The sequence below is a fragment of the Myripristis murdjan genome, chromosome 3, assembly GCF_902150065.1.
Source record: "Myripristis murdjan chromosome 3, fMyrMur1.1, whole genome shotgun sequence".
Taxonomy (NCBI): domain Eukaryota; kingdom Metazoa; phylum Chordata; class Actinopteri; order Holocentriformes; family Holocentridae; genus Myripristis; species Myripristis murdjan.
In genome coordinates this window covers 39,413,231-39,439,213 of record NC_043982.1, presented here as the reverse complement: position 1 = coordinate 39,439,213, position 25,983 = coordinate 39,413,231, and the positions used below count along the sequence as shown (strand labels likewise).

The 25,983-nt window shown below is 43.5% G+C and overlaps 1 protein-coding gene across 1 annotated transcript in view; it reads left to right on the top strand.

Annotated features, from left to right (window-relative positions):
- Window positions 1–25,983, top strand: part of znf536 (zinc finger protein 536) — a 180,537-nt gene that overhangs the window by 58,282 nt on the left and 96,272 nt on the right. The window contains exon 3 of the mRNA XM_030048719.1: window positions 18,030–20,347. Coding sequence (XP_029904579.1) covers window positions 18,030–20,347 — 2,318 coding nt within the window. The remainder of the gene's footprint in view (window positions 1–18,029; window positions 20,348–25,983) is intronic.

Sequence of the window (25,983 nt, the reverse complement as noted above, 5' to 3'; positions counted from 1 at the left end):
CAGAAATGGACCAGTGAATGTCGTCTACATGTGATTGGACCCGTATTTTTTTGCAGCTTTTGGGGTAAAACTCCTCAAATCTACCTTCACTCTGTCTTACACAGCTGCAACCCACCTAAAATAATTTTAATTGTCCGGGATTTTGTGTCCCACGATCGTCTAAAATGTTGTTGCACAGGTTTTCCCATCCTCAGCAGTGTACATTTCTGCAGTAATCTTTTTTCTGGCAGAAATTTGGCGTCCTTACTTTATTGGATAGTTGGATAGTTTTGCAGCAGAGATTAGAAGAAGACAATAAAAGTCGAAGGGATGACATGCAACGCTAGACCTCGCTTTGAATATCAGACGGTGCCAGCTTCAGCCAGAAAAATACTATCAGCCTTCGAAATCCCGTATCCGTCTAATCCTGCGAGAGCGGCTGCGCAGCTACCTCCTCTGCTCCTCAACTTGACTCTGCTAAGCTCTCCGTCATCCGTCTTGTCGCTCTTAACCGTTTCCCAAATCAAAGCACCGACTCTCCTCTGTCTTCTCCTCCTCCTCCGACTCCTTCTTCTTTCCTCTTGTCTCCCCTGTACGCCTGGAGGGGCGAGGAGCTTCCTCTCCGCAGCGAGCGGTGAAGGCAGGCAGGATCGGAGCGGGATGGGAAGTGATGGGATGTTGAAGGGGGGAAGACGAGGGGAGTCGGGTGGCTAGGCAGACACTGTGACAACCTACCTGTCAGCAGGTACTCAGGATAATTGGTAAACGAAGACCGCGGGATAGTGGTGGGGCCTCCTTCTCCTTTCTCTGTCTTCTCCTCTGTTCTCCGTTTGATGAATATTTGAAGTCGCCAGGCAGTCGTTTGGAAGCTCGTTCCTTCCATGTTTGGCTCGGAGAGAGACAGCGGTTATCAAGGAGAGAGGGAAAAAAGGGAAGAGGAAGGAGGCGCACGCTCGTGTTGAATGTGAATCGCTACCCCGGCAAGTTCAGTAAAGGTGATTAGGCAGGGAGTGGACAGCTACGCCTGTACGCTTTATCGTGCATGGACAAATGTATTTTTCATCTATATTAGACTCTTCCTCCTCTCTCAATGCCAATTGAAGCCATCAGGCTCTGTTTGCCCTCTAATGAAACATATTCATCTTCATCCCGCTCTCTCGCGGCTCTCAAACTCACTTTACAGCATAGTCAATTAAACCCTTAGGGGCCGCTCTGCGCGTAAAAGGATATATAACGCTTTGACATTTCAGCGCGTTCGCATTAGGCACACCCATAGAGCATTCTGCGTTGAGCTGGATGGGAGAGAGCGAGTCGTGCCCAGGCCCAGAGGTGGAGGAGAGCCGGGCGGAGGGATTGGGTCTCTCATAAGCTAGTTAGCTCTTAGGATTCAGTTACTTATGCTGATGTAATAGGGCAAATGTAAGGTGATACTGGAGTCTCTGTGTGACCCCGACACTGGCTCTTGTTCTCACATTAGGCTAACTAACCTATAATAACTTGGATATAGCGTAACCGTAGACTAACTCATAACTAACTCGCTAAATAACTGACTCACTCCTCCAAAACCCGTAGACACCGGCTCCTGCTCTCATATTAGATTGAATCACTCACAAAGTAACAATAGACACACTTTTAATTACCAGCTAATGAAATAACTAACAAATTAATGAGGCAAACTCATATATAGACTAACAAGAAAGTGTGCATGCGCTGCAAGAAACGCTCATCCTAAGTCATTTAGTCTCATATTCAGTCTTGTCTTGCACTTGTTTCAGGAGTCTTTCTGGGAACCAGTATAAATCTGTTGAAACAAGGCAGAATAAAGCAGATCAGCCCACTAGCATCAAGAAAATGACGCTTGACTGAAGAAAAAATCTGGAAACAAGTTGATTCACAATGAAAACAAATGGAGTTAATCTAGCAGCTGGAAAATGACAAGATTTTAACTTGTTGAGGTGTGGATTTTTTTTTTATTTATTTATTTTTGCAGCTTTTTTTAAAAATTTTTTCTAATATAAAATGCACTCACAGCACAGTGTAGTAGCTGGGAAGCAGCTACTGAGTATATCTGAGTATCTCTTGGCAAAATAGTACTGGTTGAAGTCATTTGGATGAAAAAACAACTCTAATTACAACCTAATCTCCCCTCGACCCCCCACTTCCCAACAATCACACACACACACACACACGCACACAGACCATTGACTGAACTCAATAAGGGAGTGAGCTAAAGTGAGCTGATGTACTGGGGGAAGAAAAAAAAATGACGCTTCTTAAAAATCCCAGTGATCCCTGTAGGCCTCGTAGGGGAGAGCACAGCGCTCCTCAGTCTGAACGGGATCTGTGCTCGGTGCGTCTGTTTTGTTTGCTTGACTTTCTCGCTCCCAGACATTCATACACTCATCGGAGCAACCGGGGTCAGTAGTGTAACGAGGCAAAGCAAGTCTCATAACAAGCCTACTGCTCCGGGGCTGCATGTGTGTGTGTGTGTGTGTGTGTGTGTGTGTGTGACTCTCAGGCTTGTAGTTGATCCTGCATCTCGATGGCGTGAAACAGCTTGACAGGGCCAACACCTCCCCAGGGCCAAACGTAACCCCCTTTACGCTCCCATATCCCCTCTTAACTGCAGGGGCTGGGGCTTGTGTGTGTGTGTAGGAGTGTGTGTGTGTGTGTGTGTGTGTGTGTGTGTGTGTGTGTGTGTGCATGCTCATCACACAATGCTCTTGAGGGCAGCTGGATTCAGAGGCAGTAAAGTCAGATGTGTTCACTGTATCCTCTGGTTTGAATGTGCTTACATCAAACTCAATCATTTTTAAGGACTCATGACACCTGAAGTCTGTTTTCTTTTTTGCTCCAAACCGTGATGGAAAAGTTGAATTTTTTTTTTTTATTCCATACATTGAGAATCACGCTGTCGTGCATTTCAGGCAAACAACTTATGAATAAAAGTCTGGTTATTGGTTCTCACAACCCGTGGTGTTCACACCGGTCGGAGGCGCAAACTTTATTTTATTCGGATTTCCAGGATTGAGAAATTGCTGGCTATTCGAAGACAACATCCGTCTGCCTCTACCCATAATCCCTTGTGTTTTGGGGTGGTTTCCTGTAGTTGGTTTGAATTACACTCTCACTCCTAATGAACCTCACCGCAGTTCTCTTGGGAGAAGGCCGATCCATTTTCAGACATCTCAGTTGCTGTGTTTCCATTCAGTTTTTTTTTTCTTCTTTTTTTACGCAAATTGTAAGCAAACTTGAAAAGTTGTAATTGTCCAATGCAAACCAGGTACATTTCCACGAACGTCAGAGCACGACGACGGCCGGCAGCCCCAGTTTTTGGAGGCGTAGCTCCCGGCTGCCCTCTTCCGTTTCTGTTTCAGTTTCCATTTTCGCTTCTTTCTTTTTACATGAGTCTCTACACGACACACAGACGTCTGTACTCTCTGTATGGACCGTTTACCTGCATGAAATCACTCGGACTGCAGGTGGAAACCGGAAAACACTTCCCGACGCCCACAACCCTGCCCCTGCCTACAGAGTCTATACAGAATCTGTTTGTAAAGATTACATTTCCATTAACGTGTTGAGAGTGAATGAAGCTCGCTGTGTGTACACGACGTCCCACGACATCAAGATCTCCCTCTAACTGTTGAAAAATGGCCCCGCGTTACCTGCGATAAATCAGCGAAATTATAGTTATTATTTCATGCAATCTTGCTGTTCCTTGTTGCTTGCTGATGGCTGTGACGAGACATTTTGGCTGATATGCTACGGAAAAGAGAAAAGGCCACGTAACAATGGGCCGCCGTACATCTGGGAACAAAGACACGTCTGACACAAGGCCATCTTACGTGCAAACATTAATTTTCAAAAGCCTCGTTCTCGCAATCGCTTTTTAGTTTTTAGAAGAACTACTGACGTTTCTCAGGTGAACATATTCATTTATTGATTTATTTATTTTGATTTGTGAGTGTCCCGTTCAAACTTCAGGCGGCTTCATGGCAAAACGCTAGCGTGGGTCTTTGGTGCTGCCTGAGTTTAAACGGCATCGGTCTCAGTTAGAGACAAATGAACTGAACGGAAGAAGCAAACACCCCAGAATTTAAATAAACTCCTCTGACCGTGCCGGGCGTGAATGCACTCCTCATTTTTCTCCAAAACAAAGAAAAGTAAAAGTTTTTTAATTTTCCGATATTCATCATGCTCTTGGTCACGCCGCTCAAACTCAACAGGTGCTCTTGTAAAGTTCGATTCCATTCAGAGAGGGTTAGAGATCATTTTTTCCCATTTGGTAATGGCCGACTTTTGTAATAATACATTTCCCTAATTTTTTTTCTTCCCATCTGTCACGTCCAATGCGTCAAGCTTTTAATTCATAACGAGACATGTCAGATTTCCTATTGAACGAAGGATAATGCAGCTGTGCTTTGTCGAGGATACCAATGCAGACTGTTTTATGATGGATTGTACGTGATTACTATTGGTTGATTTTGTTTGTTTGCATCAATAGATCTGTGTTTGCATGCGTGTGTGTGTGTGTGTGTGCGTGTGCGCGTAAGATTGGTAAACTCTATTTGATATGCCGAGCCACCAATATGTAGAACAACAGTGCTGGGCTGCTATTGTCCTGCTCTGCTCTACAGGGGTTAGCTGGCATTGCATATAAACAGATGTGTTTCATATCATTGTTATTATTTACCAGCTATAGGCTGGAGCTCAAGAAAACGTCCCCCCGTTCTGATTTATTCATTCGGACGGTGGATTTATGCAGAGATGCTCAAAACCTGGATCTCTCTCGCACGGAACGACAGCCAGATTTATTATTCATGAAAGCTAATGCATTGTTTCTGTTGCTTTATATCTCTTTTTTTTTTGTTCTCTCATCCCCTCTTTTTTTTTCTCCCCCCTTTTTCCCTCTCAGCGGTGCACTGAATTCTCCCAGGCAAAGGTTGGCAGTTAAATGTCTGTGTTGAAATGAGAAGTTTGAAAGACGAAGCTCTATCTCCGCATATGGGTGTGTGTGCGTGTGTGTAAACTGATTTAAATCGCTCTTTGAGCCCTACAGAATGGCGCTTTAAATGTTAAATGGGGGTTGAAGCCTGCCTGAACTAATTTGTAGGGCTTTGCACCGTGTTGACATTTAAATGTGATAAGAATAGCAAACTGTACCGCCGACCTATTTTGAAGATGCTTTCGGAATACATTCGCATCAGCTGCGGCCTATAATTAATAAAAAAAGACAGGCCTCCCTCGCTCCAGATTTGATTATAATACAACCTTATAAACACACCAGGGATAGATGAGAGGAGAGGAAGAAGAGGAAGAACTAGGGGAGGGGGGGAAAATAACAGGAATAAAAACAAGAGAAATGATGGGGGCAGGAATTAAGAGGGAGGTGGATTGCGCACACCTGGTCTTTGAGGCAGATTGCGTTGGCTGGCTGCTGTGCTATCACATTACTCTGATCCTGCCTCTCTTGTTTGTCAGGGAATCGAGGAGAGAGAGGCACACGGGGAGAGAGAGGCAGAGAGAGAGAGAGAGAGAGGCGGGGTGGGGTGGAGCGGGGTGGGGGGGAGACCTGCGAAATCAGCATGCAAATAACACCACATTGTTAACTTAATCAGATGCAGGGAGAGAAAATATGGAGAGGGATGGGGAGGAAGAGAGGCGGGAGGAGGAGGTTGGGAGGGGGAGGGGGAGGGGGGTCGAATGGTGGGGTGGGTGCTTGGGGTGGGGGAGGGTGGGGGGTGGGGGGCTGAGGAGAAGGGTGTGTGGTGATGGGAGACGGCAGAGGGCACACAGATTAGAACCAACCAGTCAACCCTGCCACACACACACACACACACACACACACACACACACACACAGCTTCCCCTCCATGAGGTCCAGACTGGCCCTGGGATGTTGCGGGTGGGGATGCATTTTGTGTGTGTGTGTGTGTGTGTGTGGAAGGGGACATGAAATTGATGCAGCCTCTTCAGTTGCTCCGTCAAGTGACAGACGACACACAGCCAGTTAGTGGCGAGTCGGCTAGCTAGCCACAGCTAAAGCCGGTCTCGGGCCGCCGCCGCCGCCGCCGCCGCCGCCGCCGCCGCCGCCGCCGCCGCCATCGTCAGACATTTCCACAAAGCTCCTGCTGTAAATGTCAAGATATTTCTATCATAAACACATCAGCTGACAGGTCCTAGCAACGCTTAGCAACCGCTTGGCGTAATGACTGTGGCGGTGCGCCTCTCATCGGCTGAAATGACCCGTCCCCGCGGCCCGCCGCCCGCCGCCCCAACCACGATGGTGATTTTATTAATGCATTTCTTTGAGTTTAGCACCTAATCAGATGGAAAGCGGCGAGCCTCTCCTCACCGCCGAGCATTTTGATGTGCTCATTTTACATATTTCGGTGTATTCGGCTAACAACGCGGCCGCTATATCATTACAACTGTCACACAGGGCCTCCCATCAGCACAATGTAAAGAGGTTAGGACCTGTGATTAAATTGCTCATTGCAGCGATTCCTCTTGAAGAAAATATTTACTGCGAGATGCCATGGCAACGTAAACATCATATCCAAGTGACGGCATGTGTCTTGCATGCGTGTTTATGAGCAAGCATGGGCACAAGTGCACGTGTGTGTGTGTGTGTGTGTGTGTGTGTGTGTGTGAGAAGAGGAGTGCGGCGTTACTTGGCATTGTGAAGGGATGGTTAAAGGAGAGTCTTAGTGTTGTGTAAGTATGAACGAGGCGTGTGTGTGAGTGTGTGTGTGTGTGTGTGTGTGCGTCGTGTCTTGGGGGAGAAGTTCATTCAGTGCACTACAGAGAGGTCATTTTTCATTAAAAAACATTCCCTACCTTAATGAACTTAGCCCCCTGCCACAGCATACACACACACACACACACACATGCATATAGTCTCTGAGCCACAAATTCATGTACACAAGTATGTGTTTTTCTCTCTCTATGTGTGTGTGTGTGTGTGTGTGTGTGTGTGTGTGTGTGTGTGTGTGTGCGCGGTGGATCTTTTTAATGAGTGTGTGCACTGTAGCCTTTGTTGTGGCAGATAAGTCAGTGATGATGCTGAAGGTCAGACGGGGCAGAGAAGAATGAGAGAAATGTGCTGTTGGCCGGCCAGGGAGCGCCGAGCTCAGCCTCGATCTGGTGCAGACAGACGCAAGGAATCCTGGGACGCGGCCAGAGGATACCTTCAAAGACCGACACACACTCACAAAAAAAAAAAAAAAAAAAAAAAAAAAAAAAAAACACACACATGACGGACCAGCTTTGGGATTTAGGTTTTGGAACTACGTGAAGATGCCCCTTTCTGACCTTTTTGTACTCTTGTTGTCCTTTTGTGTGTGTGTGTGTGTGTGTGTGTGTGTACATGTGTGTGTGTGTGTTCTGCAGTCCGGTTCACAGAGAGGCCTACGGGGGAGAAAAAAAAAAAAAAAAAAAAAAAAAAGTCCTCTGAGGTTTCCCCCAACTTCTCGCTCCTGCTTTAATCACAGCCGTGTTTCGCTGAGGCGTTGGCATTGACGCAAACGCCGCCTCGCTGGCATCTCTCTCTCTCTTTCTCTCTCTCTTTCTCGTTCTTTCTCTTTCTTTCCCCCATCTTTCTCTCTTGTATTTCCTCCATGCAGACCTTTTCATCCCTTAGCTCCCCCCCTCCTTCCCTCTCTCTCTCTCTCTCTCTCTCTCTGATCTTAAGAGCAGTTGCCACGGTGTTTTTCTGATAAAGTCTGATAGATAAACATGCTCTCTTATGTCCCGGAGGCCCTCCGCCCTTTCTCCTGAGAGCACACCCTGCTAAAGCACTTCCTCTGCTACAATTAGTCTGTAATAAATACACTCTGGCCTTAAAGTAGATAATGCCCCCCCCCCCCTCTCTCTTCTTCCTTTTTCTTTCCTTTTATATTAAGTGCCGCATTAGCTAGTTGTATGTCTGTCTTTGAAGCGTGAGGAGAGAAAGAAGAGATAGAGGACGGTGATGTGTTTTTTTTTTTTTGTTTGTTTTTGCCTTTTTGTTCTTCTTTCCCACTCATATGCTCAAAGTGAGTCAGAACAATAGCGGTTAAGGCCACTAAGAGATATTGTAACATATGCAGAGAATCGCGAGCATTTCCACTCAAGTCTCGGCTTCCTGATGGCTTTGATAAGATTAGTTTGCTTTCTTAAACAGGATGTGTGCTGCTTTAAAAAAAAAAAAAAAAAAAAAAAAAAAAAGAAGAAAGGCACAGCACAGTTGCATAACAACTTTAAGTACTTCTCACAGAGCTAAAGTTCCCTTCAAACTCTTCAGATTAACCGAAAGGAGAGACACAGAAAGTGAGAAAAGAGAGAGAGAGGGAGAGGGAGAGATAGAAAGAGGGAGTTTATCAAAGTGATGGAATAAAGAGAGATTTAACATGGCCATATTAAAAAGACATGCGGCAGTTTCAATATTTAAAAATCCCATTTGCTTCGACAGAAGTGCTTTTTCATTCAAGAGCATATGGCAGCAGTACCTGTATCCAGCCTCGCTCTTATCTCGCTCAAAGACAAAGAGAGAGAAGGGGGTAAAGGGAAAAAAGACGGCAAAGAAAAAGAGATACTTTCAAACAGACATTCAGACATTGAAGAATCATTCAATTATCGGCAGCGTGATGTAAAATAATTACCTGACTCGCTTCCTGTAATGAGCGCTGCTAATTAGCCATAGACTTTTGTTTTGGTGGAGAAAAAAAAAAAAGAAAAAAAAAGAAAAAGAAAGTCCCAAACTCCCGACAGCAGTGGAGCTGTGAAAAGATAGTATGTTGAGGTGGCATCCTTATGTTTTTCTCCCCTAAACACACATGAAACACACACACATCACACACACACTCGCGCACACATACACATCATGCTCTATAACTCTTTTACATAGGCGGTGGCTCTGACTTGGCTTGGAGGCACAATTTACCTCCCAATGTATGCATACACAGAGCGGTAAACAGTCAGGAGTGTAAAAAAGATCCTTCTTCTCTTAATTAGCTGTGCAACAATTAAAGGCTCCTCTTAGTAAATTGAACCTTTGTCTCCCATGCCTCCCCGATTTGATTCCAGCACCTGTCACAACAACACCCCTCCTTCCCCTCGCCACCCTCCACCGCTATTACCTCCACCCCCCCCCCCACCCCCCCCCACCCCATATACACACACACTCACACACACACACACACGCACACACACACACACACACACACACATTCACACTCACACGCACACACCAACCCCCCCAAGATTGTAGTCATTATGCAAAACTCCACCAGAACGGGCCCAGCATGAGCGGAAGAAAACAGCAATTATTTCTGATATTCTGTTATTTAGGCCGTATTGACATTCAGCTACTTCCTCCCTCCCTCTCTCTCTCTCCCTCTTTTTCTCTGTGTCTCTCGCTCACCGTCGCCGCCTGAGAAACAGAGCAAGATTGAACTTGACTTTGTTTTAGTGCAACTGGCGAGGCTCCAGTTTGCCAACATGCACAACACAGGTAGAAGTTCCACTGTTGCGGTGATTTATGCACTGGCATTCGTGTGTGTGTCTGTGTGTGTCTGTGTGTGCATGTGAGAATGTGATTTGAGAGCATGACTCACTTGCAGGATGGGGGGCGGGGTGTGATAAAAAAAAAAACACAAAAGCTTGTCTGAATCTCGCATGTCATCACTGCTGTCTTCCTACAAGGGACTTACAGGGAGCGCTGTCCCATAATGATGTGACCTATTCACATGTACGTGTGTGTGTGTGAGAGTGTGTGTGTGTGCCTGTGTGTGTGTTAGCAGCATTCACATGCAGTGCAGAGGGAGGGCAGGTGATGTAAGCTGTGACAGATACACTGTGGTCATTGTCTCTCTGGCCTCTTTCTACCCGCAGGCTAACCAAGCGTGATTGCTGTAGACTGCAATGTTTGTTGTCTGACACACACACACACACACACACACACAAGCACTGGTGGCCTGGTTTTCTGACTGATTTGACAGGAAGAGGAGCTCGATCGCAGATACAGTACAGTAGCCCAAACCACATTACATTCCACTCTCACAAGTTTTTATTTTAATGTTATGAACTAAAGATTATAGTGAACTCTGCAGCGATCTTGTGTTTTAAGGCTCTTTTTGAACTTAAACTGACATTAGGCATCTTGGTGTTCAGGATCCCACGTAATCATTAGTCTGTGGTGGTTAAGAAATATCAAAGAATCAGATGAAAGTCATGAACCTGCAAAAAAATCTTCATCTATGCAAGTCATACTGAGTCTTAAAATCTTAAAAATCCCACTTTTTTTTCTAAAGCTGATGAAGTTGTTTCCATAATTTCCTTGAATCAAGTGACACTTTATTGATCCTAGTGGGCTGATCTGCCTTCTTCTGCCTTGTTTCAACATATTTACACTTGCTCCCAGAAAAAAAAAAAAAAAAAAAAAAAAAATCCTGAAAAAAGTGAAACTGCATTAGAATCAGAGATTATCTCATCTCACATGTAGATTTGTTTCACTCGTTTTAAGAAAAGCAAGATTTTAAGACTGGCTTGCTAAGATGGGATGAGATTTTTTTTTTTTTTTTGCAGTGAACAGATGCAGATAAATAAATAAAAAAAAAACTCACAGTTGTGCATGGAACCAGCACCATGAGCATAAACTACCGAGAGGATTTGAGAGTTTTAAATTTTGCCATCACCAACTCAGATTTCAGATTTGCCTCTCAGCTGCCAGAAGGCACAGCAGACTATCCAGTGACCATTCATTCAAGATAATTAAGCTTCGACGAGTCTGAGTTTTTGAAGGTTGAAACTGACATGTCTGCATTCAAGGTGCGGATAGCTGATATTTTAAGCTGATACCCAATAGCCTTGACTGTTTTCAGGTCAGGTAATTCACGCTGGCCTCAGACTTTTATTCTTGTCAGTGTGGAAAAACCTCTCAAAAAAAAAAAAAAAAAAAAAAAAAAAAAAAGCATTCAGACCATCACCACTGCAACAGTCTCCACATTATTAACAAGTCATTTAGCCTCATATTTGGTTTGAAAGGTCTTTTATTTTTTCTTAAAAGTGAAAAAAAAAAATCTGCCAGTGGGATGAGATTTTTTTTTTTTTTTTTCCAAAGCAGTTTCACTTGTTTCAGGAATACTTCTGGGATTAAGTATCAATATGTTGAAAAAAAAAAAAAAAAAAACACTATTAAGGCAGATTAGTCCACTAGTATCATATAATGACACTTGATTCAACACTTTATTTGAAGGGGTGTTCCCAAGACTGACATAACACTGTCAATGCCATGTCATAAACATAAATGAATATTCACGACTGTTCTCATAAAGTGTAATTTGGACAATTAGGTCACTTTTCCTGCAAAGCGGACATTGCCTGGCATGTCCCTGTCATGACAACGTGACCTTTGACCAGGCCATGACACTTGACATAAGTGGTCTGGTTACAGGGTCTTCACCGGTTTAATGACATTTAATAACACCTTCATGAAGAGTCCAGATTATACGACTATAGTGGAGCGAGAGGGCAGAATTCGTTTTGCAGTCACCTTGGGCCTAACGGGTAACGCCAGAATCAGCCACATACAGCATTTACTGTCAGTGCGATGTTTGCACAACAACAATTTGTGTTGCTGTTTTGGAGTCACTGGCTCCAACATCAGAGTTGAGCGTCAGGTCCTCCAGGTCAGGTGCTACAACACTACCAAACCCGCTGTGTCACGCTTATGATAACGATAATCATCATGATATGCCAAACACCAACTTTTCATTCAAAGTGACGTAAAAGACCACTTATGACAGTTGTGATATTGTCATGACAGAGACATCCCAGGTCATGTCAGCTTTGCAGGGAAAGTGACATAACTGAGCAAATGACTGTCATAAATAATCATTAATGTTCATGACAGCTGCCATGAACATTAATATCAGTCTAGATAAAGATCTACACATATAAATATATCTGTATCATTATATCTTCTTTTTTTTTTTTTTTGCAGTGATGGGACACTTTGATTCCTCCTTGCATCTGATTTTTAATAAAACTTGGGCTCTGATATTTTTGCCTAACCCTCATGTCAGCGCCTATTCAGTCTCACCAAAGAATCCGCCGCAGTATCTGCTGTATTAATGCGGGATAGATGCAGGCTTGATGTGTGATTAGGCTCCTCCACTATCATTATCATGTCAGTTATCATATTTTTTATTTTTTCTTTTTAATATTTTCGGTCCCCTCTCCTTGGCTCCTGTCACTGTACTGTACCTCAGTAAACAGAGACTGCTTAACAAATGCTCCGCGCTATTAATCCTGTGCTCATCGCTCTGCTTTATTCACTGCTGCAGGGGTCTGTCCACACCGCTGTGACCACTATTGTAGCACACTCAGGAGGGGAGAGGCACTCACAGATGTACACACACACACACACACACACACACACGCACACACACGGACAGAGACATCTGCGGGTCATCATCATCATAGTGGGAATAATACCAGGGATGGTTATCATAAAGGGAAGCTTTGAGCTCCCGGCCGTCTTGGGAAGATGATTTGGCCGGCCCAGAACAATGAACTGTGGGAATCCGCTTGTCCCGCATTGATCTTCCTCCCATGGCATCCCCTGCAAGGCTGTCAGAGCGACGGACGGATAAAAAGACCCACAACATTTTTCTCTCTCTCGCTCTCTGTCCCTCGCTCTCTCTCTCCCTGTGTCTTTCCTTTCTTTTCGTCAGGGGGGCTCCCACTGATCGGCGGGGATGAGCTGAAAGTTGAACTACCTGTTGACAAGGCCTCTTAAACAGCCCTCAATGACATATTGTGCGAGGGAGAGAGAGAGAGAGAGAGAGAGAGAGAGAGGCACAGGCTCTGTTCATTCACATTTGTCACTGATCTATTGAGTCGCATAAAATCCTTCCTCCTCCTCTGTTATTTTCTCTGCTTTCAAGAAGGGTGGGGCGGATGTTCATAAAAATGGATACTCTAATGTTTTGGGTTTTTTTGTTTTGTTTCGTGAGTTTGAAGGACCTTGTTTGTAGTAAAAAAAAAAAAAAAAAAAAAAAAGAATGATGATATCTGTTGTTTTGCCAATTTTGCATTTAGAAGATGACACACCTGCCAGTTAAAATGTTGGTATGGTGACACAGAATCCACTTCATTATTATTATTATTATTATTATTATTATTATTATTATTAGTGGTAGTAGTCATAGTAGTAGTGGTAGTAGTAATAGTATTTTTTTTAATTTAATTAAATTTTTTCCTAGTATAATTGTCAGACCTCCACCCCTAACCCCTTTTATTATTACCATATTTAAAGGAGCATTATGCAAAATTGCTGAGTGTCATTTGAAGTGAGGACTGAACCATGTGGAATTAAAATGAAATAATAATGATAATTAAAAAAAAAAAAAAACACAGAAGTCACAAAAGTTGGAATGGGCCTCACTTCAATTGACCGTGGGGAGTTTTGCGTAGTGCACCTTTAAAATATACAGCAGGATATGCAGTAGGGAAAGCATGGCCAAGATCTGATTTTGGTCATGCTTCCGGGTCTGTTATGTTTTGTTTTGTTTAGTTTGTTTTATTCTTTGCTTCTTTTTTCCCCCCTTTTAAAACTAAAGCATCCGTGTTTGAAGCTTCATATCTTTTTGATTGTGTCGAGTTATGAGTTTTGATCAAGAAGCTGTAGGCATGGGATGGAGTTCGGATTGAAACTGGCAGGGGTTTGTGTGACTGTCTTCCATGTGCGGTTCAGAGTGTTTTCGCCTCATTACAGAAAGTAATAATGCAGTGAAGTCAAAGAGCGAGCGAGCGAGTGAGAGAGGGAGAGAGAGAGAGAGAGAGAGAGAGAGAGAGAGAGAGAGAGGAAGGAAAACAAGCCAGCTTTTTTATTGGATTAATTAGACTCGTTGCAAAGACCACCTGCAATAGAGACTAAACACGAGCCAGAGAGAAACTCATATTTGGTTTGTTGTACCTTGCTAAGCACTGACTCTAACTTTTAAGCGGAGATAAATGATCTTTGAAACTAGAAAGCCTTGTTTGTGCGCTGAAAACAGTCTTACCATACTTACTGATTTTGATTGGAGCAGAATGTCTCTGCTGGTTGTGTAATCAGTAAATATTTAGCATTCATCTCTCAGTGTATGTAACATATGGTAAACACTCGCATTCTCCTTTCGACGTCAGATTGCTGTTTCTCCCCCATCCGGCTCATTAATGATTTGGTGCAAATATGATGGAATTCAGCACATTGTGAATAATGATTGATTTGTTTAATGCAATGAATTTGTTCATTAGGACTTAATGAGGTATTGCATTGTGATTAGTCGATGGGTTTTGTGTCGATACATGCCAAAATAACAAAGTAAAGTCCAACTAATGGCTTTTCGATCCTGTAGTGTTTTTTTTTTTTTTTATATGCGGTCTTGTCTCAAATGTCAGAGAAAGTTTTATGACAAAACTCAAGGGGCCCGGTGCAGATCCAGTCATAGATTTAAGAGGTATTATATTCTGAGGTTGAATTAGTTTGAAATTGTTAATTTCAGCATGAATTTGTAATAGGGTATCCTGTTCCTAATGTCAAAACTGTCTTTTATATACTTCTATAATTTATACAGTTACAATTATAGAGGAGCACATATAAATCCCTTATGCATTTATGATGCATGCTAATATTGATAAGACAGAAATGAACTGAGCACATTCAAATTCTGACTGAAATACACTTCCATTGTGTCACAGATACCACTCATAATTAAGCCGAGGCTTGAAGAGAAAAAGAGAAGAAAATGCATTAAGAGAAACCAAGTGAAATCAGGTTGTGTGTACGAGTGTGTGTGTGTGTGTGTGTGTGTGTGTGTGTGTGTGTATAATTTGGTGTATGTGAGGGTGCATGTGGTGCTTTGCTGAATATTAAACCACAAACTGTAAAGACAACAACTGAACCTCTGTGAGAAAATGCTAAAGGAAGTCTTTGTGGTTGTACAGGCATCGGATGAGCCAATAGTTTTTAATGAGGCAGCATTGCTGTACACGCCAGGCAGTGATAAGGTTTTACAAGTTAGGGTAACACGAAATAGATAGCGGCATAATGCTACCGAGTGTGTGGTGTTTGTAACGTACTCTAAAAAGCTGCAGAACAATGTGAGAGGCAGTGAGAGACAAAGTGGTATGAAACCTACTTATGTAACGCAAATGGTAAGAATGGCAAACTTGAACCTTTGATTTTCGGTAATCGTGATACTGTTCCGTTTTACTGTGAGGAGCTGGGGTTTTTGCATTTGATGTGGTGTTTTGCACAGACTTTGTAACAGCGACTGGTAGGACTGTGTCAGAATAGAAGTGGTGGTTGAAGTGATTGTTGTGGACAGCCGTTTGATAGTGCTGGTTGAGCTGCGCCACGCTCACCGTGTCTTTTAGAGGGCATTCACATATTGAATTGTCGTCTATAGTCCAAGGGCTGTGTGAATGTGAGTGTGTGCCTTTGCCTGTGCATGTGTGTGTGTATGTGTGTGTGTGTGTCTACTTGTACACGCCCTCAAATTCCCTTGCATGTGTGTGTTGATATGAGCGGAGGGGGGATGTCACATAAGAAATGTCCTTTTTAATCAGGGGAAAAAATATAAAATGACTCGGGAGCAAGGCAAGCATATTAATGTGCCTCATTTGCATACGCTCGTCAGCCAGGATACGTTATAAAAAAAAAAAAAAAAACACAAACTGGATTCGTCAGTTCATTTCACATTATTCCATTGTCTATCTGCCTTTGTTATATGTTAAAGATAAAGGCAGAAATCAAATTGAAGAAAAGGGCAAGCTGCTATCTCCCTAAATGAGCAACAGCTCATCAGCCTAGTTTAAATCACAGATTTCTATTCCAAAAGGCAGCCGCCTCTGTAAAAAGGGCCCATTCAAATAAGGTCTCCTCCGATATAGGCACGCTTGCTGATGGAAGCTGGGGTGTCACATAAATATAATTTAAGACCTGAGTCGTTTTAAGCAGTCTAACAAAGTTTTATCTCCCCCTGCTATTCTCACAATATTAGTCTCACAATAAATGTACATATATTTTTTTCTATTTCAATATCAGCTTTTTACTAGTAGGCTTTCAAAATGTTTTATATCATGGAGGAGCACAGCGCGAGCCAAGTCACATGAGAACAAGCTCATATGATCTGTCATAAATTTAAGTAGGCTCTGACAGTGGCATGTCGAGCTCTTACACATAGACCCACGGAACATAGCATGTCCATTATGTTCTTCGTGAATTCAATTGAATTGCTTTATGATACTTGCGCGGAGAAATAAGAAGAATTCAAAGGGCAGCCCACAAGCGTCACATTCCTTTAAACAGAAGTGGAAGCCGGTCACAGTGTCTAATTCATGTCTGCGAGATAAGAATCCACCATCAACAGTGTGTTGGAGGGGCCAGTGGCTAAAAGAACAGGCAGCCCTTATGTCTACTGACCTCCTACTGATGGGAGAGCGAGAGAGAGAGAGAGAGAGAGAGAGAGAGAGAGAGAGAGAGAGAGAGCGAGGAGAAAAAAAATATTCAAATGAATCAGAAAACAAATTAACCAAAGCACAATTTAGAGTCTCTTTTAGAAACACAGTTAGAGAGAGGGAAAGACAGGGGCAGTCTTAAGGAGACAAAGAAAAATTCAAAGAGAAAGACAGTCTGACAAAAGCTGTTGTCTTTGTCCTTGATCCCTTTAAAGTGTGTACTTTACATTTGTGCACATCCGTCACTGCCACATTGGGTGCATAAGCTTCCTGAACCGGTCACACTCCCCCTTAGAAAGCGAACTCACCTAATGCTAGCGCTTTAGACTGCCTCACCCTGAAAGGATTTTTGATGATTATAATCATGCGTTATAGCACAGTGGCTGCCACTGTTACCAGGCAGCATACTAATCAGCTTAATGAGATATTATACAATATTTTGTTGACCAAAGCATAACCATGGTTATTGTTTCTGAGGGTTTGACCCCTGCCAGCAGCCGGAGGAAGTGTGCAGATAGATGTTTATACCCCTCCATCTGGAGAGCAGATGGATATGCATTAAAACCAATATTATTCTTTTTTTATTTATTCATCAAGGTTACAGATATGAAATGAAAACAGGTTTAGTGACAGTACAAAATGCTCACTGGAAATTGAGACACATTTCAGGCGCATGGCAATCCAAGATTACACCATTGTCCTTTGTTATGGAGCCGTAGCATTACAAAAACAAGGACCAAAGTAGCCACTACTTGCTTATTCCTTTTAGACTGAGGGTGTGCTCGCCTGTTGTACACATTTATTCATGGTTTATAGACTTCTGATGCATTGGGAACCCTTTCAATACGACCAACTGTTGTTTTCTCTATCTTGGAAACCATAAAAGAGTGAGGTAGAGAGAGTCACAGAGAGAGAGAGAGAGTGCGGGGAATAGAATGAAGCAGAAGGAGAGCAAAGTGATTCACATCAAATGTAGTGTGGCTCTTTAATGGAATATTACGCCAAGACAAGTGTCGCAGCACCAAGATAAGACTGTTGTGTTTACTGGAGTAACCCCTTGGTTTTAAGTGCTATTGTTAATATCATAATTGTAGTATTGCGGTGGCTTCACGACAATGCCGTTGCTCCGTTTCATTAAGGCGTGTAATTGGAGGAATTCTGATAGGATGGGCACAAGTAGCTTAATTATACACCGCTCACTCTGTTTACGGAGTAATTATTCCATCCAAAATGGTGTTACATTTCAGAAAGTTGTGAGGAGTCAGTTTTTTCTCCAGGCCCTCAGCGCTGACAATTCACATAGCACTCTGTGAATCAAAAACAGGAGATTTTATTTTCTTGTACTCACTGATACAGCATGAGTGTTGTTTCACTAAATGAAATAAACATCTTTCCTGAGCATGTGCAAAAACTGTGTTGTATTTGTATTGTAACTATAGCACACACCCATCATGGTATATTCCTTTTAGATGCACCACTAATTCTGTCACAGTATTATTTTTTAAGGTTGCATACAATAACTCTCTGTCTTTGTTTCCCCCTTTCTTTTTTCTGTTACAGGATGGAGGACTCAAGTTTGTGCCTTGGTGTGTCGTCAGCAGTGCCTGACGCTGACGCCCATCTGAGCAGTGCGGTGTTAAATGGCCGCTACCCCATCAGCCAAAAGCTCCACCAGCTCACTGCCCAGCTAGGACACGCCTTTCCTGACCTACACCGCCCCCAACAGATCCCCGAAGAAAAGGCTGCCACTCCTCTAGACGAGAAGACCCATCACGCAGCCCTGGCCAGCCAACCTATTAGCAGCCAGATGGCCCTATTAGCCAATCAGCTCAACCGAGACATTGACGCGGGGGCACTAAGTGGGTTGAACGGGCGTGTCGACCTGCAGCAGTTCCTCAATGGCCAGAACCTGGGCATCATGTCCCAGATGAATGATATAGAAGATGATGCCCGCAAGAACAGAAAGTATCCCTGCCCGCTGTGTGGCAAACGTTTCCGTTTTAACAGCATCCTGTCATTGCACATGCGCACACACACAGGAGAGAAACCCTTCAAGTGTCCCTACTGTGACCACCGAGCAGCCCAGAAGGGCAACTTAAAGATCCACCTCCGCACCCACAAGCTGGGGAACCTGGGTAAGGGGCGTGGTCGTGTCCGGGAAGAAAACAGGCTGTTGCATGAGCTAGAGGAGAGGGCCATCCTGAGGGACAAGCAGATGAGAGGCAGTGGAGGTCTTCTCCAGACAGCCCAAGCCTTACACCAGCCCCCTTTGAGCCTCAACAGCAGCACCAACCCCCATCAGCAGCAGCAGCCAGGCTCCGCCTGTGGCCTCCTCACCCCTTCAGGCCTCGGCACTCCCGACTCCTTGTCCCAGCCCTCTTCTTCACCCAAGCCAGGTGGCACCCAGGATGAACAGTCCCTCAACACAGCCACAGGCTTCCGCTGCACCTTTTGCAAAGGGAAGTTCAAGAAACGTGAGGAGTTGGACCGCCACATTCGTATCCTCCACAAGCCCTACAAATGCACTCTGTGCGAGTTTGCTGCTTCGCAGGAGGAGGAGCTGATAAGTCATGTGGAGAAGGCCCACATCACAGCCGAAACCACACAGGGCACAGGTGCTGGTGGCGCCAGTGGAGAAAAGATGGCCAATGAGTTCCGATGTGAGGTGTGCGGCCAGGTTTTCAGCCAAGCCTGGTTTCTCAAGGGCCATATGCGCAAGCACAAGGACTCCTTTGAGCATTGCTGCCAAATCTGTGGCCGCCGCTTCAAGGAACCCTGGTTCCTCAAGAACCACATGAAGGTGCATCTCAACAAATTGGCCATCAAGAGCAAGCCACCCCAACCCAGTGAGCAGGACCTGGCTGCCGTCAACAGCATGAGTAGCCTGGCCCAGGAGGCTCATGCCAATCTCTATTCCCGCTACATCTCCTGTCTGCAGGGAGGCTTCCTCTCACCAGACAAACAGGGCCTGAGCGAGCAGCACCAGATGTTGGCTAAAGCAGGGATAGCCATGAAGGAGAAGGAAATGTTGGGGAAGCTACTTGGACCCATGGCTGCAGGCATGGGCCATGGGCTGGGTGAGAATGAGAAGCGCTCTCTCTTGGGTTGCCTCAATCTAGTGCCACCCCTCAAATCCAGCTGCATGGAGCGCCTTCAGGCAGCCGCCAAAGTGGCAGAGATGGATCCCCTGAACAGCTACCAGGCCTGGCAGATTATGGCTCGTGGCATGGCTATGGACCGAGCTTTCATGCCCAAGGAGCAACAGCAACAGCAGCACCATATGTCCCATGGGCAGGAAGATGAGATGGCTGGTGGTGGAAGTGCTGGTGCTGGGGTCATGGCCTCTTTCTCTAAAGAGAAACATGACTATTCCTTGATGGCTTCCACTGAGAGTTCCAAGCAGAAGCAGCTGTCCGAGGCCCTGCAGGGATCCAAGGCTGCCAGTGGTGCCATGATGTCCTTGAAGGAGGATGGAGGAGGTTATGACAGTCACCGTGACTTCATCTCTCATCACGGCGGCGCTGGAGCTGCTGGAGGCCTGGCCGGATTAGGAAGCCCCGGCCTCGATTATGGCCTCGCCAACTTGAAGGACAAGCCTACAGAGTGTCCTGACTGCGGCCGGGTCTTCAGGACCTACCACCAAATGGTCGTCCACTCCAGAATCCACAGCAAAGACAGGAGAGGAATGGAGGAAAGCCTCCAGCAGCAGGGCTTGGAGGAGCGCCGTGGATCAGCCAGCGACCCAGAGTCCCAGTCCATCAGTCGTTCCACCACCCCCGGGTCATCTAATGTGACGGAGGAGAGCGGGGCCGGCGGAGGGCACTCCCAGACTGGTAGCATCCAGGATGACAGCCCACACCCCTCCTCACCATCCTCAGGTAAGAAAAACCATTAGTACAAAACGATGAGTGAAAAGCACTTGTATTTTTTGGTCAGTCTGTGGACAAAGGGATCTAAAATTTATCTGCTGACATACGCTTGGGTATTAGTTCTCCTCTTTTGATAGACACAATTCAGTGTTATTTAGTGGATCAGCAATCCTATTTCTCTACACTAAGAACTATTGAAAGTGTATAGATGGTGTGTGCATGTGTGCGTGTTGGTGTGTGGGGTTTATCAAATCTCTCTTCAAAAGGGAATAAAAAAAAAAACAAAAAGCGAATCAGAGGCACACATTCTGCATCATAACTCAGATACTTAACGCCTTTGTTGAAATACCCATCAAACACCCTCATAGAGAGGTCTGCTTATACAGGATCCTTTTCACACATGCACGCTCACACACACATACACACTCACACGTACGCACACAGACACGCACACACCCCGACTTTAAAGAAGAGGCCTTTCATAAATGCACATTCAGGTATGTGCCACAAAGGCAGTTTCATTTGCCAGCCTTTCTAACTGTAAACTACACAGTTAAAACTAACTGTGTAGTTAGGGCAACAACAGATACATAAAAAAAACAACAACTGCCTAACAGTGCTGTGTAGCTGCTACTATTTGCACTAGGTCATGCAGAGCTCAATATACTCTAGAGGACACCAACCAACCATTGCTTTACCAATTTGTATTTGCAGGTTAGCAGCCTAGATCCCTGTGGAAAGTGAATAAAGACTCGGTGCGTGGGGACGGACTTGTTTTAACCACAGCGATTAATAAAAGTCTTTAATAAACAACGTCAGAGACAACCATACCCCTCCCCTCTCATTCTCCAGCAAACACAGGCCGGCCGGGGCTAGATAAAGTGTATGTTTAGTAGGATTAAGGGAGGCTCGTTGCTAATGATTACACAAGTTTTTTTAAAGGTAACTTTCGCTCACTCCTCGGGGCGCCACGCCAGCGTTAAGAAGCGTGCGCCGTAATTAGGTCACGACTATGCGATAATCAGTCGGTTTAAGCTAAACAAGACACTAATTAAAGATATACATATAAAGCAGGTCAAAAAAAATTGGTGAACTTCATTTGCAAATGCGGGGATGTGCTTTTAAGTCTTTTGAGAGAAAAAAAAAATATAAATAAATATCATATAAAATCAGAGTGGCTTAGCTTAAGGCTGTAAGCAACTTAATTCCACCAGTGGAGACGAAATTGTTTATTTATTCACAGAGGCATGAAGTCCTTATCATGCCCGTGTAGTGTGATGGGTTTGAACATGGGACGGGCTATGTTTATTTTAATCTAAGAAATAATAACAGACAACCCCCCACCCCAATTAGGAATTAATGAAAATGAGAGCGAGATAAAAACCTATTTTCTTTATAGAGACTATTAAACATAACACTTTCTCAACAGGGTGGGGGTGTAGCGGATGTAATTATCTTCTGAATTTTAATGCTGGAAGTTTCTCTCTCTCTCTCTCTCTCTCCCTCTCTCTCTCTCTCTCTCTTTTGACTCAAGCACTTTGAATCTGATGAGTACAGCTTGTGGCGTTTCAGCAACTTCAGAAGTATTTACATCCAGTGTGTGATATTCAAAAAAAAAAAAAAAAAAAAAAAAAAAAAAAAAAAAAAAAAGACAAATAAAGCAAATAGTATTCAGCACCTAATGTTTTAATAAGGCACAAGGAAATACATTACGATGCCCAGATTTAGTGGAGCGGCTAAGTCTTTTCCATCAGCGGCCATGTTTGTCCCTGCAGCGTCATATCATCACATAGCACCAGAGCTTTAAGACGGAGATATTGGAGTGGACGGAGCACGTTTCACAAAAGAAAAAAGAAAAAAAAAAAATCAACAGTAACTGCAAGAAAACATGATAAATTGAGATGCTTCAGCAATATTGCAACCACTTCTGCTTATCAGTGATGATAAAATGATGGTGGAATATTGTTTCTAGAGGAAAAAAACAAAAAAAACAACAACAACTTATTCTTACTTGTCAAGCGGCTCTCCGTGGCACAGCCTGCTCCAGCCTGCCTTGACATTTTCATCAAATGTAATGGAAATCAAAGTCAAACAAAATAGGCATACTGTAGCCTGTATTTACTTAAGCCTTACAACAAAACCATGCCATATAATATCTTTTTCAGTTCATTTCGGCCCTCCTCTGTCAGTCATATATCAGCAACAAGTATACAAATGTTTATTTTTTTTTTTAGATTTATGTTCCCCCAATATCATTTCAAATACATTTGTGTACTAAAGATGAGTGAGTTCCGCAGAATTTGCGTGCATTTCCTCAAACCCTGTGAATCACTGATCTATCCGGTGTGCTGTCAAAAGCAAATGGCACCTATCTGATAGATGCATTAAGAGGAAATGAAAAATTTGGGGATAGTAAGAAAGAAAGAAAGACAGAAAATCATCTTTTCACTGATATGTTTAAATAGGAAAATTTGAAGATCACATCTGAAGTTATCACATGATGCGGTTGACAGTATATAGCTCTCAGCTCTGTATGCGTTGCTGTTATTGATTTGTTTGAAATAAACCCTTCATGTACACCCGTGTGGTGTCAACATCCACTTAGTGAAAAAAAGAAACAGCATGGAAATATGATTTTACCTTTTGTATTACACTTTAAGAAACTACGGCATGACACACATTCACCAACAATCGTTTCCACCGTGGTGTGATGTGAAGGCGGTAACACTGAGGTGTCACTATTAATGTAGCAATGGTGTATCGATGTTTAATAATGTCTCACCTAGCACCATCAATTATTTAATTTGGATTTAATGCATCCTAGCCCTGTGTTTCCTTTACTCTGTTTTGCCACCTGGACTCTCTCTCTCTTTCGCTCTTCCTCTCTCTCTCTCTCTCTCTCTGTCTCTTTTTGCTTCTCCATGTTCTTGCTGTGATCAAGTGTGATGCGCAGGTGAAAACCCCCGAGTCGCTTCTCTTTAATAGAAGTGTGTGTGTGTGTGTGTGTGTGTATGGTGGGAATAATGCCAGTTCCTTCTCACTGGCTTCACCAGGCCTTAATGCTAACCTTGGAGACCCCTGCCTGCTGTGGGATGTGTGTGTGTGTGTGTGTGTGTGAAGGAGAGTGAGAGTGCAGGTGGCCCAGTGCTCAGTTAAAGCCCTCGGTGTTTGATGCAGTTTCTCTACTGAAGCTCTCCGTCTTCTACTGTCAGAGCTGAAAGACTGAACGGCTGTCCTCCCTCTTCTGCTGGAGAGCTTTGTGGGCATATCAGCCAGGCTATGATATGTTACAGTCGCCTAACAGTGGAGACCAGTGGCAAAGGTGGGAAATAGATCAGCAGCATGGAAAGGAGCAGAATAATGGGCGTATATGAACGTGAACAGACTAACAAATCAATTTTAACTGAAAAAGAACGGGGAGTGGAAGCTGATTTGACTTTTAAATCTTAAATAGTCTTGTTTTTTTTTTTTTTTTTGCTATTTCAGGTTTTTTTTTTCTTTCTAGAAGTTGTAATTATCAGTAGCAAAACTTAAACTTCCGTCTTTCTTCACAACTTATACAATGTGATTCACGTTTCGAGCTCAGGGACTCTTGATTTAGAAGCTTTGATGTGTGAGAAAAAATGTGTCTGAATCTCATGTGGAGAAAGGTGTCGTGCTTTTTCTTTTTTTTTTTTTCCTGCATGCATGTTTTTTTGTTGTGTGTGTGTTTGTGTGTGTCTAAGTGTGTGTGTGTGTGTGTGTGCCTCTGTGTGGGGGTGGGTGTTGGTGTGGGTGTATGTGTATACAGTATGTGTGCACGTCAGTGTTTTCTTAAGTGAACAGGATGTGGTTATCTGTGCCTTTGTCTCTCTCTTAATATCTCAGACTTTCTACTAGTGAGAGAAAGAGCTGGTAATTCTGGGTGTGCATGCATGTTTGTGTGTCTGTGTGTGTGTGTGTGTGTGTGTGCGTCTGCATGTGTGTGTGTGCTTGTCTATGTGTATATTTCTGCCCTGCCACCTACCCACAGCGATTCTGAGTTAAACTTGAATTACAGTAATCAACAATAACATCTCAACTGTGAAAGAAGGTCAACTGCACCACTTTTGTCTTTGACACTGCACTTGTTTAAAAGCAATGAGGGAAAAAAAGAGGGAGGGAACTGAGAGAAAAAAAGAAGAAAAAAAAAAGAAAAACAAAGGCCTCTGTCAGAGATGTCCTTTAAGGACCTTCCTGACTACAACTCGGCTCAGCGGCAAACCTTGAACATACCTCCTATTCAATAAAATTCTCAGTTTCTTTAAACAAAACAAAGAAGCAATTACATTTATACACATTGCCATCTCTTTTTGTTTGTTATTCTTGGATCGGCTTGACTGTGGCATTATTGTTTCCTCGCACTGCCAAGGTTCAAAGATGTGCTGAGAGACGGCAAGCTGTATGGCACAAGTGGCGGATAAAGTCCTCAAATCCTTAAGTAACTTAAGTGAAAGCAGCCATGCCAGAAAGGGAGAAACACTTCAGTCAAAGTGAAATATCTGCATTTTTTTCAATTTACTCGGGCAAAAGTATAGAATTATTAACTATAAAATGTTAAATATGAAATGTAAAAGTAGTCACTTGTGAAGAATGGGTCCTTTGAGAGCGTTAAAGGGGCACAGCAATGATTTTACATGTTTAAGTGCAATTTCCACAAATACTATAATATACTGTTTCTTCTTCTCTGAATCTTTTCTTAAAACAAACACTTATATTTTAGAACTGCGATATCATTTTTCATACATTTGATCAAGCCACTGGATTACATTCATTCCACTACAAGGTAAAAATTGACAATTCGAGACTTTAGATTTCCTTAGTCACCATAATAACGACTTCCACCGCAATTTGGTCTTAACAGCAGCAGCAATGTTGTGTTTTGATGACTTGAATCACTTGAAATTGATCAGAGTGAAACAGTCGGATTATCAGTGCTACGTTTTATGAATGGCAACAAAAGTAGGGCATTATTATTAAGGTCGTGGGTCAACTGTAGCCAAGCATTCAAAATCACTGGTATAGTCCTTTAAATTATTGATGCATTAACCTGTAACAAGTATTTTAACTGCTCCATATGCTGCTGGCTAGTTTACACTCTATCAGTGCATCACATCTGATGCTTTGCATATAAAAACTTGTTCTGCAAAGTAACCAGAAACTGCAGACATCAGATAAATGAAGTGCAATGAAAATGACATACTCAAATGTACAGTAGTGCAGTAATAGTATAAAGTCTCACTAAATGGAAAGACTCAGACCTGTGCTTAAGAACAGCTTTTGAGTAAAGTACTTAATCACTTTCCAGCTCCATACGGCACACACTGTTTCTTCACTCAGGTAAGGGAGTTTTGGCAACGGGGCCGACTTTATATGGATGTGGCTGCCTTTAAATAATCCTGGGAGGTGTTGCATGCAAGTAGCCCACCGTTGAAAATCCACACTTTGCACAAAAGACTGTCCTCAATCAAGCCACTGTGCAGTCAAACTCGTGTACAGAGCGTGTTAAAGAAAGAAAAAAAAAAAAAGAAAAGGCTTCTTTTCTTCATGCATGTAAGGCCTTAAGCAGGAGAAGTCCTTACATGTACCTCTTTAACCCTCCGTTTCCCCACCCATAAACCCGACTC